Below are 14,323 nucleotides of genomic sequence, written 5' to 3' on the forward strand. Positions count from 1 at the left end.
AAGAGGAACGGTGTGATGGCGGGGTGGTTTCGTGGCTCTGCAGTAGGGACAATGCTTTATTTGAAGGTGGTGGATCTTGCTTGGTGAAGAAAAGCATTAGCCCGTGTAGCTGTATCATTTAAATCCAGTGGTTTACTTCCCCTTCCAGCCTTTCTCCTCTTCTTCAAATAAAATGCAGCAAAATAGAACGTGTTTTGGAGGCAGCTTTCAGCCTTTCTGAGGATGTGGAGTGTGGTGTCGCAATGGAGAAAACAAAGGATCTTGCAGTGGAATGCAAGAGAAATACATTGATTTTAGGGAGGTATAACAAGAACTGAACGAGTAATGGTTTAAAAAACCCCAAACCAAGACCAGACAGGTCTGTTTTGGTAATTCTGCAAACTAGTTAGAAAATTGAAACAATCGCTGGTTATAGCAGCCCATTAGAGAAAAGGATGCAACCTCGTATTAAAAATATTGGGAATTGTATGATACTGATTAAAGATTAATATATTTACATATGGGGCTCACTTGTAGACAAGTTTTCTTCTGGAAAAGCCGTCTTTTTTATTTGTGAGCAAGTGGCGTGCTCAGGAGGCTGAAACTCCTTGTGTGATGCATGGTCAAAATATGGCAATTTCCTGTGCTGAACAGCTTTTTTTTTTCCTTTTTTTTTTTCCTTTTTGTTTTTTTAACAGAAGAAGCCGAAGCTGCTTGGTTTAAAAGACCAGTCTTTGGCAGAAGCCAGCAAGCATGGCGTCGGGACAGAATCTCTGTTCTTTGAGAAGGTGAGATTCGGAGAAAACAATCTCGTTTCACTGATTTATGTTCCTTGTGTGTATACATCCTGAGTTTTATCACAGTGAAGTTTGTGATCTACACACCACAATGATAACATCGGTCAGCTTGACCTCAGATGACCTGAGCTAAGTCAGACCTGCAGCGGGGCTGGAATTAGGTGATCTTTAAGGTCCCTTCCAACCCAAACCATGCTGATTCCCTACACAAATATCAGTGTCTTTTTCCCCAAAGGTCATTCTCCAGCTCTTTGCCTGCTGCTGATGCTCTTTGGGAGGAAGGCCTGGCTGGGGGCTACGCCTGCCAGTGCTCCTGGAAATTTGCAGGGATGTGAATCCTTTCTGTAACGCACCTTATAAAATGTTTTTGCCTTTCTGAAATCCCCACGCAGCCGATGATGTGCCTTGTGTATCCTGCTCTGGTAGCACTGTTTGCCGTGCCCCTCCACAGCCAGATGCCTGCAGGGTGGGAGCTCAGTTTACAATGCAGCTGATTCATGTCAGTGTTACTTTTTCCCCCTTTTTTTTCCCCTGAGAGATGCATCTAATGCATTGCACCATTGTTACCTGTTGCTGGTTTACCACGCACGACAGAAGAAGAACGTGTGGGATGTTTCCGAGTGGTACCTTGGTGTTTTCCCTAAGATGTCCATACATTTCTTTATGGCTCAGAAGGGAGCGTGTAGTGAAAGCAAACAAGCCTTTTGAGTGATCTTCATGTGTCGACGAAAGCCTTGCTTGCTCCCTGATGGCGTGCTACGTTTTGCAGCATGCTGTAGACCAGCTAACGGTGACTGGGAACCACTCTATTGCTCGGAGGATGTGTAGGTGTTAACATGAGTAAATGCAGAAATCCCTGCTGTAGAGTTGTAGCTGTAATGACGAATCCCTTAATGATGATAGATCTGTTTGATGCGTGGATGCTAACTGTTCTCGTGGGAAAGGTAATGGTGTCGGAATTAATCGCTGGGTTTTCTCAAGCTGAGGAGCTAAGGGTTACAGAACCTGGCTTAGCTGTGGTAACCTGTGGTAATCCAGCTGTTGGGGTTTCGTTCTTCGCTTACAACTCCCTTCTTCAAGGTAATGCTCCTGCGTGTAGGGTGCTGGTGTTGCAAGGCATACCCAGCAAGGAGACGGCTTGCTTTGCTCCTCTGGCTCCATGGAGCTAGGCAAGCTCCCTCCCAAGAGTTTTGCATTCTCGTCGTGTGTGCAATCCCCATGCATAGGTGGACAGCGCAGCGTTGAATCCAGGTCTCCTGGACAGTGCTAGACAACTCGATCTCGCCTCGAGAGCAACCAATTTTCCTCTTCTCTTTCTCCCAGGTCCGCAAGGCTCTGCGCAGCACAGAAGCATATGAAAACTTCCTCCGCTGCCTGGTGATTTTCAACCAGGAGGTGATCTCCCGGGCAGAGCTTGTGCAGCTCGTGTCTCCCTTTCTGGGGTAAGTGGAGCCTGCTTCTTCCTTGAGAGGAGAAGTTCGATCCCATCAGTCTGTTCCTGTTGCAGAGCCAGGAAAGAAATGCTGACCTCTGTGGTCATGTGGCACAGGGGGAGCCAGGCAGCGGTTTTTTGAGGTGTCCAAGGTGAAGCCCCCCACGCTGCCCATTTCCTCCGCCATTGGTTGGCTCGACTTTTATCTGTGTAGCCTGCCACCTTTTAAATTGCCTGCCCACGGAGCGACTGCATGAGTTGCTGCTGTGCAGCCAAGGTCTCCTGTTTCCTCCAGCCCAGCCTGAGCGCCGGGAATGTCCACTCTCAGGTGCCGCACGCACTGCTGTGGGGGGCAGGAAGATGCTGGTAGCTCCTGGAAGCCCCTCGATGGTTCATTCTGTGCAGGTGCCGCATGCGTTACATTTTCAGACTTTTCCTTCATTGGAGCAGAACAATTAGCGCCCTGCTTTGGTTTTCCTTCTGACTTCATGCTCCCTCTTTCCTTCCTTATCCAAGAAGAGGTGGGAGAGTTCTTTTGGAGATTTCCAGCAATGGCAAGCAGTGTCCAGGAGCAGAGCTGGTTCTGCTTTTTGTCTTTTCCTTTTTCAGAAGAGGGAACAGAATTACTCAGCAGCATGTTGCTGTGGTGTCTTGCTCTAGAATCATGGATTATTTCACTCGAGAAAAAAATCAACAGTCTAATTACATAGGAAATGCCCCCTAAAAGAAGTGCTCATACAAACCCATTAAAATTACAAAAAAGCAAAAGGCAGCTGAGTTCTGTCCTGAAGCCAAAACTGATAATCAATACTACAGTTTAAGTAGAAATTATAACTTCCGCAAGTGCCCGTGCTGCACAGAACAACTCTGTATTAATCACCTAAAACCCCTGTAATAATTATCCTCTCGTCAACTTCAGGCAGCAAGATAAATGCTCCTTTTTTCTGTGAATTGAGCTCCCAGTTCTGCAGGAGAAGGCAATAGCAATGTACATGGGGTTTGGGACCCCGTTACACTGGCTGCTGCGCAAAGAAGCGGCCCCGAGGAGCTTGCACTCCTCCTGGAATTAGGTATCAGGGGGATGCTGGTTCTGGCTAGGAAAGGTGAAGTATCCAACCAAAAAAATCTGCATTTCTCCCATCCACCATCTGTGCTCCCAGCTGTAGGGATGAATGTCTGCGCTGGGAATGGAGTAATGCAATTCTCTTCTTCCAGAGTCGGACATCAGCAGCTGTCACGTAACGAAGAAGCAGTAAATGAGCGGTGATTCAATTAGCTTCAGTAACAGGTTCAACTTCTCCTATTGCTGGAGCTCTGTGCGAGATAAGCGGAGCTGAACAGGTGCACTATTTTAGGCTAATAAGTTCAGAAAACACCTCTTTTTTTTTTTCTTGCTGCTTTCCAACTTGGGAAGTAAAGCTCTGTTTTAAGGTTAGGAACGCTGGCAGACACCTAGGGCCCTGGGCTTGGGTTTGCTGCTGAGGTATTTTGGTTGGCCCAGGTGCAGTCCACAACCCGATCAGCAGACAGGTACTCGGTTCCCATTTTGTCAGGCTCCGTGGGAGTGCGATCGAAGGGAGAGGGTCCTCTCGCAGCAGGCTGATAAATCAGAGGGGCGTCTTGGGCGCCGCGCGTCCATAGCAAGCAGTTGTATCCTCAGTATCACAGCTCAGCGCTGCCTGATCTCTACTCTGCTACTTTTTCACTTCATTCATTTTTTTTTTAGGAAATTCCCAGAGTTGTTCACTTGGTTTAAAAACTTTTTGGGGTATAAAGAGTCTGTTCACATGGAGACGTATCCGAAGGAACGGGCCACTGAGGGGATTGCCATGGAGATAGACTATGCCTCCTGCAAAAGACTGGGCTCCAGCTACCGCGCCTTGCCCAAGAGCTACCAGCAACCCAAGTGCACGGGGCGGACGCCGCTGTGTAAAGAGGTAAGGTGTGCTAAGACGGGGAACACGGGGCAGAGGAAGGCTATTCCCAGCCTCCTCGGAGGGATGGAGAGAGGCTGAGGGGACCTGAAGGTCAGGATGGGGGGAATTTGCTTTGTATCCTGGCACTTGGGAGGGTTTGGGGGATTTCAGGGCACATCCGTGCATCGTACTGGCTGCCTCTCGCACGTGCACAGGCACACCATCCTGGCTCGGGCTCTCTGCAAAACGTGTTGGGGCCCAAGGTGAGTGCACCCTGAGGTGCTCCTGGTGGCGAGGGAGCACTCTGCTTTCTTGCAAACGTGTGGATTGTATCCAGAAGCGATTTCACAAGGTGAGGCTTCAGTCTAGGAATGGGCTGTGCCCGCAGCTGGCAGGGAGCTGCCATGCCCACGTGGCTCTGATGCCCTCTGCTCTTCTCCAGCTGTGCTTGTGACAGAGTTGCACGAAGCACCGGGGAGCAGCTGGAAAAAAAAGTTTGTGGGGTTTAAATACTGAAATAAAATACAGGGGCATTAGATGTGTACGATGTTTTACGTAGTATGCGTGTGAGAAGAACATTCGGATTACAAACTTAGGAAAGGAAATGTCAGAACAAGTTTTCTGTATTGTCTTAATGTGATCTCAGGCATCTTTTACAAAGGAGTATGTAAATTAAGAATACCGCTGCCCTTCTAACCAAATTCCCGTTTCGCCTGCTTTCAGAGTTGTCTCTAGTCCAAGCTTAAAAGAAAGTCACGCTTTCTGCAGACAGGTTCTCCTGCGTATCCCTCACGTGCCTCTTTCTTTCCCCCTGAAATGCTCAGAGGACCTGTGTTGAGAAAAGGGGTGGTGCTGCAGGAAATCTGCTCCCTGCAGTTAGCATTGGTGGTCAAGAGGCAAAGCTGGCCTCCCGACGCAGTGCTGCAGCATCAGATGGACTCGTGGAGCCCTTTCAGGTGTTGGGATGAGCTTGTGATCGAAGTGGGAGTGGTACTGGCTGATCCCGGTCCTTCACTGGTGTCAAAGGCAGTGTTTTGGGGTGAGCGAGCGAGTGCAGGTGACCAAATCGAGCACTCAGCAGTGATACGTGGTTAGCTGAAATGGTGGCAGGATGGTTGGTGAACACAACCCGGGCAAGAAATAATTGCGAGGTTTTAATCTAAGTCCTGACTTGTCTCCCAAAAGTGTCTTGTGTGTGATGCAGTTACAAACTTTTCTTTCTGTGGGAATCTAATGACTCAGTTCTTCAGGCTTCACGTTTATGAAAATTGGGCTTGACTTTGAAGGTTGCCTGCCAAAATCCTCCTTTCGTTGCCTTTGGCCTCTCGGAGGCTTCTTTTAAATGCTCTGTTCCTGCTTCGGAGGCGGTGAAAACTGCAGGTGCTCAGCATCTTTGTCAGGAAAAGCGTTGCTGGGGTATGGATTTATATTCCTAATTAGCCTTAGTTGGAGGTAGAAACCGTGTCCTAACAGTCATGCTTAATGTGATGACCACCCAGTGTTGTCGGTGATGAATCAGATGTGTGACGAGTGAGCCGCAGCCAGCTGGCTCACCCAAAGTAACGGAAAAGCTCCTTTCACCTCACTTTTTTTCCTCCCTTGCAAGTTTTTTCTCGCAGCTCCACCTGATGAATTTTCCAGACGGCAGCGATGTTTCAGCCCTGGCTGTTTGGGGTTGCCCTGTGAACACTGGGCTGTGGAAGGGAGACAATTTTAGATCTCCATCAGCAGCTGAATATCTTGCAGTCCTGTGCCACCCCACTCAGAAGCCTGCCTGTGACGTTTGTCTTTCCCTCTCTTACTCAAAGGTTTTGAACGACACCTGGGTCTCCTTCCCTTCCTGGTCTGAAGACTCCACGTTTGTGAGCTCCAAGAAGACACAATACGAAGAGCACATCTACAGGTGTGAGGATGAGCGCTTTGAGGTAAGGGGGTTTTCCCTCATCGCTGCCTTGGAAACCTCGGGGCTCTGTGAATGATCTTGATACATTTACATCCTCAATACTGCCTGGTACGATCTGTTTTTATTTCGTCACCCATTTTCTGCATAAAAGCTCGTGTTCTCGTAAAGCAAGAGGCAGCAGCTGAGTACCCACATCTCACTCCAAGCTATCCCTGCCCCTCACTCTTTGCACCGAGCTCTGTTCCTATTGCTCCAGATGAAATTGTTCAATGGCTAGTGTATAATCGATGCATCTTTTTTTTTGTCCCTACTGCCCACGTAACGCACAAGAGGATGCTTTCCCCTGTAATAATCTGAAAAGCGATCCGTTCAGGATGTTAAGTGATTGACATCCTGCCTCGAAACGAGAGTTAGCTTGGCAATTACCTGGATGTGCTCACATTTGTCACGTCCTTTTGTAGAGGAACTGTCAATTGTGTTCTGTTCCCTTATGGAAAATGTAATTCCCTAACAGTATCGTTCTGGTAGCCTTTAAATTCTGATGCAGTATTATCGAGGTAGCAGATAAAATACATTTGGATTATTTTAGCACAGCCAAATGTTGACACCACAGCCTGAGTACACCTCGTTAAACACGCGTGGCTTCTTGTTTCGTGTCCCTTCACCGTTGCTCTCTGTAAAGTATCACGTTCTATCTGTTCACCTCTGCCTAATGCACCGTTCCCTTCAGCTGGATGTTGTCTTGGAGACCAACCTGGCAACAATCCGCGTCCTTGAGGCAATCCAGAAGAAACTCTCACGCTTGTCTGCCGAGGAGCAGGCCAAATTCCGACTGGACAACACCCTGGGCGGCACCTCGGAGGTGATCCACCGCAAGGCTCTCCAGAGGATATATGCTGACAAAGCAGCCGACATCATCGATGGGCTTCGGAAGAACCCCTCTGTTGCTGTTCCCATCGTGCTGAAAAGGTACTGCTCTGACCCAGCCCTTCGGGGGGGTAATTACCGCAGGGTAATTAACGCACGATAGGTGATCCAGAGCTAAACGTAGCTAATTTCTGCCCCTAACGGGTTTAACCTGCACAACGATGGGACTTGAGAAATGCATTTTATGTGCTGATCGGTTGCTGTATGTCATAACTATCACCCAGAAACAGGGAATTAACCTCCTGAAACACAAATGTCAGCAGCTCAGCTTTTCTCGTCTCCCCTTAAACCTTGTTTCCTCCTCAACCTGCGCACAGCAGCATCAGCGCCACGGGTAAGGTGAGGAAGCTCGCTGTGCCGTGTGTATTGTTCACAGCTAAATCCGATCCCTTTCCAAATCCCGCTGCTGTACGTGACCCTGGGCTCAGATTGCGGTGCCTGTACTGTGCTCAGATTCCCTGTTGGTTTTCTGTTGTCAACCCCCTGGTCACGAAAAGGGAGTGGATGCTGCAGCTCCTTGGGGACGTGCGAGGAAGTGTGTAAGCAGATGGCTGTGTACATGTCTAATAAAGTAACATGTTCTGCTTACCCTCTTGGCGTGTAAACAGCAAAGTGCTCCCTGAGAACACAGCAACTGTAAAACCAGTTAGAAGGAGATCATCTTCCCCAGATGCTTACCGTCTCTTGGGGACTGGCTGCTGTGTCTCAGGGCTCTGACGGTTGAGGGAAGCTGCCTTGCTGCTGGTGCCTGCAAGGTCACAGTTTGCCTACCCTGTTGCGAGGACATTCTTCTCGGGGACAGGTCTCAAGCCGCCATGGCTGTGTAGGACAGCTGGCTGCATCGGGTGCTCTGCTTGAGATACTGAGTGGAGGTATTGGAGTCTGTTCCCAGGAAGCTCAGGTGTGCAAAGGGGTTTATTCAGAAGAGCATGTGTAGTGTACTCCTCCTGAAAACCATCCTACAGAAAGGAGTTTTACATTTATGCACATTTCCTAGGGCTTAGGTTTCCTCTGCGTGCTCAGAGTGGGACCTTTATGTCTCTTATCTCACTCTTGTTTTCTCGATTCAAGGTTAAAGATGAAAGAGGAAGAGTGGCGAGAAGCCCAGCGAGGATTTAATAAAGTGTGGCGGGAGCAGAATGAGAAATATTACCTGAAATCCTTGGACCACCAGGGCATCAACTTCAAGCAGAACGATACCAAGGTCCTGAGGTCAAAGAGTCTCCTCAATGAGATTGAAAGCATCTATGATGAGGTAAGAATGTCACCAATAGTTTCCTTCCCTTAAGCTCATATGGTCTTTGTGTGTGGTTTCAGTTCCTTTCCCCAGCACTCGATGCTGGGGAGGTTGGAGAAGCAGGATGCTCACCTGGAAAGGGGCTGCGCTCTCTGTGTTTGGATACGTGGAGATGTTTGTGTTTGGGGGGGGGGTGGTTGTTATGCTGTTGGCAGCAGGTGGACTGGTTCTGGACAGAAACGGGATGGAAAATGTGCGTAAACAGAAGTGTTTGCGAACTTGTGGCATCTGTTGCAAAGAACCTCCTGCTCCCAGTGGGCGGCAGGTCTGGTGGCTTCCTCTCTTCCAAGGGGATGCAGCAGTGCTGGGAGAGCTTTCTGAGAGGTTTGTGGGCAGGGGGAGGTGTTCGTGGGACTAACTGTGCCCTGTGTTTCTCGTTCGTAGAGGCAAGAGCAGGCTTCGGAAGACAACGCCGGCGTACCCACAGGCCCACACCTATCGTTAGCCTACGAAGACAAGCAGATCCTGGAAGATGCCGCCTCGCTCATCATCCACCACGTGAAGCGGCAGACAGGAATCCAGAAAGAGGACAAGTACAAAATCAAGCAGATTATGTACCACTTCATTCCAGACCTGCTGTTTGCTCAGCGAGGTGAACTCTCTGACGTGGAAGAGGAGGAAGAGGAAGAAATGGACGTGGACGAAGCTACTGGAGCTGCGAAAAAGCACAATGGTGTTGGGGGCAGCCCTCCCAAAACCAAGCTGATGTTCAACAACACAACGGCCCAGAAGCTGCGGGGCATGGATGAGGTCTACAACCTCTTCTATGTGAACAGCAACTGGTACATTTTCATGCGGCTGCATCAGATCCTGTGCTTGCGGCTACTGAGGATCTGCACCCAGGCCGAGCGGCAGATCGAAGAGGAGACACGGGAAAGGGAGTGGGAGAGGGAAGTGCTGGGCATAAAGCGAGACAAGAGCGAGAGCCCTGCCATCCAGCTGCGGCTGAAGGAGCCCAGTGAGTGACCTGGGGTGTGAGGTTGGGGTTGGCTTCTCTTTGTAGCCTGTTGGCAGCGCTTGCTTGGTGTCTTCGGGCAGCGGTGATGCTTGAAGACATCTCATCTCTGCTATCGTGGGGCAGCAGGGAGTTGAGGGAGAAGGGAAGGTGTGGGGCAGGTGGGATTCGTAGCAGAACAGTAATATGCAGCAGCTGTTTCATACCAGCTTTCATTTTACACCGGTGTATCTTAAACACCCTTGAGTTCTCTGATTAAAAGCTGTCTGTAAAGGGAAATTCCCGCAACTCTCCAGCTGAAGTGGGTAGAGCGGTCTGAGGACCAAAACCCTCGGCCCGTTTGCTCCTAGAAGCAGGGCCCTTCGTGGGAAGGACCCTTCCTGGGTGCTGTGTGTTCATCTCCTGCTCTCTCTCTCGGTGCAGTGGACATCGATGTGGAGGATTACTACCCGGCCTTCCTGGACATGGTGCGCAATCTGCTGGACGGGAACATGGACTCGTCGCAGTACGAGGACTCCCTGCGTGAGATGTTCACCATTCACGCCTACATCGCCTTCACCATGGACAAGCTGATTCAGAGCATCGTTCGACAGGTGACTGCCCGCAAAGGCTGGAGGGCGGCTGGGGAAAAGAGGCTGGGGGCTTCCTGAAGCGTGTGTGTGTGTGGTGTCGCTTGCCTAAAACCAGCAGGTCACGAGTAAGCAGCAGAACTGTGGAGATTTTTTAACCCAGCTCAGAGGCTGATGTAAGGAGAGGTGATGAAAGGTAATTCCTGGTGTATTTAAATCATCGAGACTAGCTTTTGTGTGCATGTGGAGTTCTCCCTTTGTTTTCCAGGAGCTTTAGGGATATCAGTATTCAACTTCAAAGTGTTTCCTGAGCTAATCGTGCTTCAACTTTGAAAAAGAATTAAATAGCATTTAAATAATTTATTTTTTTCAGTGTTGTAGGAGCAGTGCATGCCTTTTCTAAAAAGCTTTGTCTCTTTTATCTGGCTGTTTGAGTAGCTCAGTGTGGTGAATAAACTCCAGTCCTTTTGTTGGGCATATAGGAAGAATGTGCGACCAAGGGAAAAATTCTCGGTGTGCCTTTTTGTAGTGGAAAGAACAAAACCAGATGCAAGAGGCTGGACATGGAATTGCTGGAGAGGCCTTTACTCTTCCAGGAGAATAGAGCAGCTTTTCAGAAGTTCTTTATTTCAGCCCAGAGATTCACTGAATTGAAAAGACAGTTGAGCGACTTCGTATTTTAAACTCGTACAAAACAAGGATCCCATCTTAAATCTCCCACCCCTCTCCTCAGAGGCAGAAGCAAACCCTTGCTGTGGACAGCCCCACGGTGCACCAGTCCTTTCCACCCTGTTGCTGATTGGTGTTCCCTGCCCGTAGCTTTTTCCTCTGAGCAGTTTCAGTTTGCCAGCCACGTGTGTTGGTTTTTTTTTGTTTGCTTTTTAAAGATAGTGGTGGTGTTTTTACGTTGCCACAGAGATCATCTGCAACTGGAAGAAGTTACTAAAATGTAGCCTTAAACTCATGCACTTTCAGCCTTTTTTTCCCCTATTTTTTTAATTCAAGGGCAGAAACACATGGTTATGTCTTTGTTTCTTTCTATTCTATGCTGATGGGCATGCAGCAGACTCCAGTGAGCAAGTACCTCCTTATCCACGGTAGCTTTTATTTTTAAAACCCATAACGCAGGCAAATAAAGATGTACGCTCAGCTGTGCATGCTGCTTTTCGTTAAAGTCAAAATCTGCTGGGTGCCACTTACACCGGGGGGTTTCAGAGGCTTTCTCACTCTTCCGGCTGGCTTCTGTGCTCAGGGTTTTGATAGGTCATGCAGGTTCTGCGTGTTACAGCAAGTTCTCCCGAGTGCCTTAGGCGAAGAGAAATACCTTTTGCAAAAGGAGGCCCCAACCACAAAGGCTATTTCTTCTTTTTTGGCTTTTTTCGCTCACAAACACCTTCCCCGTGTTCTTCCTTTTCGCAGCTCCAGCACATAGTGAGCGACGAGATCTGCGTGCAGGTCACGGACCTCTACCTGTCGGAGAACAGCAACGGAGCCACGGGAGGCCTTCTCGCCTCGCAGTCCTCTCGTACCCTTCTGGAGGCCACCTACCAGCGCAAAGCTGAGCAGCTCATGTCGGAGGAGAACTGCTTCAAGGTAAGGCTGGGCTGCGAACCTCGGCGTAAAAGCAGCAAGCAGTGAAGGGGATGCTCTGTAAGAAGGTGCTGGTCCTTTGAAAACAGAGCATTGTCTAAGCGCTGAAGTCTCCTAGGCTTTCTGTAGCTCTGAAACTTGAAATGAATGTTTTGGTGGTGTGTTCCCAAGCTTTTGGAGCCCAGAAGCAGCTCTTTGGTGACATTTCCAGCATGCTTACAGCTGATCTTACTGCTGGTCTGTGGCAGAACCTGCACCAGTCCAGGCAGGCAGAGTGGAATGGCACACAGGGGTGTTAATGCTTTGGCGAGGGCCCCTCAGAAATGGGCCTTTGAGAAGGAACACGTTTCTGGGACCAGCAGTGAATACTCCGTGTGCTTCAGAGCATTTTTAGATTGTATCGTGCTGGCTGATTTGCTGTCACCAATTTTAATTTGTTATCTCAGACCTTCCCATTTGTCTTGTCTCAGCCTTTGCAGACTGCGGAAAGATCTGCTAAGACTGACTGGGCATTAAATCATTGCTGACTCTGTGCGTTGCTGAATAAAGCTGGTGCATGGTGCTAATCAAATCCACCCTGCCTTCGCCCAAAATGCAGGAAGTGGTCAGGCCCTTTTTGAGCTAGTAAAGTACTTGGGAGAAAAGCCTGTGTGTATAATCTCTCTTCCCTTGCCATCAGAATTAAGCTGGGGGCTCAAGAAGGACCTATACCACTCCAAAATCAACCCCAAAAGATTTTTCACAAAGCTTTAGTTATGTTCCTCAAAGGCTGTGCAATTTGCCAGTGTTTTCCCTTTGCTGTCGGCAATGCAGGAAGCGCAACTTTTTGCCTTACAGTATGCAAACTTGCTTAATTCTTCCTTTACCCCAGTGAGAAGTGGAGGATTTTTTTTCCTGTTTGAAACCTCCTACTGAATCCCTTCTGCCTTTTGCTTTGTAGCTGATGTTCATTCAGAGCAGAGGCCAAGTTCAGTTAACCATTGAGCTGCTGGACACAGAAGAGGAGAACTCGGATGACCCAGTAGAAGCAGAGGTAAGAGCAGCTCGCCCAGAGAGCTGGTTGTGGCAGTCAGAGGTGTGCCGGACAAGGGAGTCCAGCTGACTTGTTGTGGTCTGCTAGCAGAAGATAGAGATGTCAACGAAACACTGTAAAGCTTTCACTGGTGTGAGCAGGCAAATCCCTCTTGGTTTGTTTTGTATTCGAGGAGCCTTAAAACCATAGAGAGAAGTGTTGTTCCTGCCTTTGGGGGATTGACATACAAGGAACCTTCCAAGATGTTTGTCCGTGTAGCTTCCAGCTTACCCTCCTTAACCCCACCCGACGTTGTCTGGTGGGCAAGCCGTGGCTGACATTGTTGTGTGCTCACTTCCAGCGCTGGTCAGACTACGTGGAGCGGTACGTCAACTCCGATTCTACCTCCCCCGAGCTCCGGGAGCACCTGGCCCAGAAACCCGTCTTCCTGCCGAGGTGAGTGGCCGGGAGCCCTGCCTGCTGCATGGCTGGCCATGAGAAGCAGAGCGTTGTGCTCTCGCGGTGCCGGCCGTTCGGTCTCGCCTCTGTTTTAATGCCCCTACAGCAGCCGTGACCCTGGCAGCGCGGCACAGAGGCACCGTGCTGCTGCTCATCCTAAAAGCCTGTGGGTCCACCCCAGGCTCCTGCTCTCCAGTGACTGAGAGATAGCATGGGCCACGGGCGGCAGAGAGGGCTGGGGACTCGCCGGCCTGCTTGTTGGCAGTTCTGCCTCGGCTCACGGGAACCCTCCAGCTAAAACCAGCGGGTGCCACATCAGGGCTTTTTGTGAGCAGGGAGCTGAGTACGCCGTAGCCGTGGTTTCAGCAAGAGAGAAACCCAGTGACCTGTCGTAGGGGTCTGAGCCTGAAGGAACTTAATCCGAGCTCAGGTTCTTGAGGGGCCAGCACAGATCCACCAGCTCCCTCCGGCCTTAGCAGCACTGGAGGGTGAGCACTAATTCCAAGAGGGGTTCTCTGGTTTGCAGGAATCTGAGGCGGATCCGTAAGTGTCAGCGTGGTCGGGAGCAGCAGGAGAAGGAAGGGAAGGAGGGAAACAGTAAGAAGTCCATGGAGAACGTGGAGAGCTTGGACAAGCTGGAGTGTAAATTCAAACTGAACTCCTATAAGATGGTGTACGTGATCAAATCGGAGGATTACATGTACAGGAGGACCGCTCTGCTGCGAGCTCAGCAGGTAGGAGGGAGCAGAAGAACTGGGGCGGGCAGCTGGTGTTTCCCAGTACCCCTTGCTCCCAAAGTCAGGTGGGGAGAGTCAGATGAAATGTCCTTGGGGTCCCAGTCAGAAACATTCAGCGATCTTTGTGCTGCCGGGAGGACGGTGTGCTATTGCGTTCTCCCGAGACACTAAAGATCTTCTGAATGTTCCTAAGATGTAATCTTTTCTTCTGCCTTTTGCTCTCACCATCCTCCCACCTCTCCTCCCTTTTCTCCAGAGAGTTCTGTTACGGTAGGGCAGTGGTTTTGACTGTTAGCTCTCAAATTTCTTCCAGGAGGTGTTTCCCCTGGGCAGTGGTCCCCCTGCTTTAGGGAAGACCCATCCTCTGCGTGCTATCGTGGTGACTTCCTAGAGCGCATGCTCTTCCAGGGCTTCCCCAGGGAGGAATCGATCAGGGTGCAGAGCATCAAACGTTTTCTGCCCCAGTGTGTCCCCCTGGGCACCATCCCTCGGCGTTTCCTGTCCCCACAGTCACTGGGAGCGGGAGTCCTCAGGTCACTCCGCACGGCAGAGCCTCGCAAACACGCGGCAGCAGCTCCACGACGCTGCTATTGTGGCAAGGATGGGTGCAGGGAGGTCCCGGCTGCAGGAAATCCCCAGGGGTGCCCTTCCAGGACTTCAAAGTCCTGGTCCCAAGGAACGATTTGGGTGGAGAAAAGTGATTTGGTGCTCAGAATTCCCTGACACTTTTCTCGTCCCGTGGGAATATTC

At 49.9% G+C, this 14,323-nt stretch overlaps 1 protein-coding gene across 2 annotated transcripts in view; it reads left to right on the forward strand.

Moving 5' to 3' along the window:
- The window catches only part of SIN3A (SIN3 transcription regulator family member A), a 30,309-nt gene that overhangs the window by 13,480 nt on the left and 2,506 nt on the right, over positions 1 to 14,323 (forward strand). For both annotated transcript variants that reach the window (XM_040569463.1, XM_040569464.1), the window contains exons 9-20: positions 678 to 767; positions 2,100 to 2,218; positions 3,935 to 4,145; positions 5,933 to 6,049; positions 6,758 to 6,996; positions 8,026 to 8,209; positions 8,636 to 9,209; positions 9,630 to 9,799; positions 11,195 to 11,368; positions 12,306 to 12,398; positions 12,739 to 12,833; positions 13,363 to 13,570. In XM_040569463.1, coding sequence (XP_040425397.1) covers positions 678 to 767; positions 2,100 to 2,218; positions 3,935 to 4,145; positions 5,933 to 6,049; positions 6,758 to 6,996; positions 8,026 to 8,209; positions 8,636 to 9,209; positions 9,630 to 9,799; positions 11,195 to 11,368; positions 12,306 to 12,398; positions 12,739 to 12,833; positions 13,363 to 13,570 — 2,274 coding nt within the window. The remainder of the gene's footprint in view (positions 1 to 677; positions 768 to 2,099; positions 2,219 to 3,934; positions 4,146 to 5,932; positions 6,050 to 6,757; positions 6,997 to 8,025; positions 8,210 to 8,635; positions 9,210 to 9,629; positions 9,800 to 11,194; positions 11,369 to 12,305; positions 12,399 to 12,738; positions 12,834 to 13,362; positions 13,571 to 14,323) is intronic.

This window comes from Cygnus olor, chromosome 11 (assembly GCF_009769625.2).
Source record: "Cygnus olor isolate bCygOlo1 chromosome 11, bCygOlo1.pri.v2, whole genome shotgun sequence".
Taxonomy (NCBI): Eukaryota; Metazoa; Chordata; class Aves; order Anseriformes; family Anatidae; genus Cygnus; species Cygnus olor.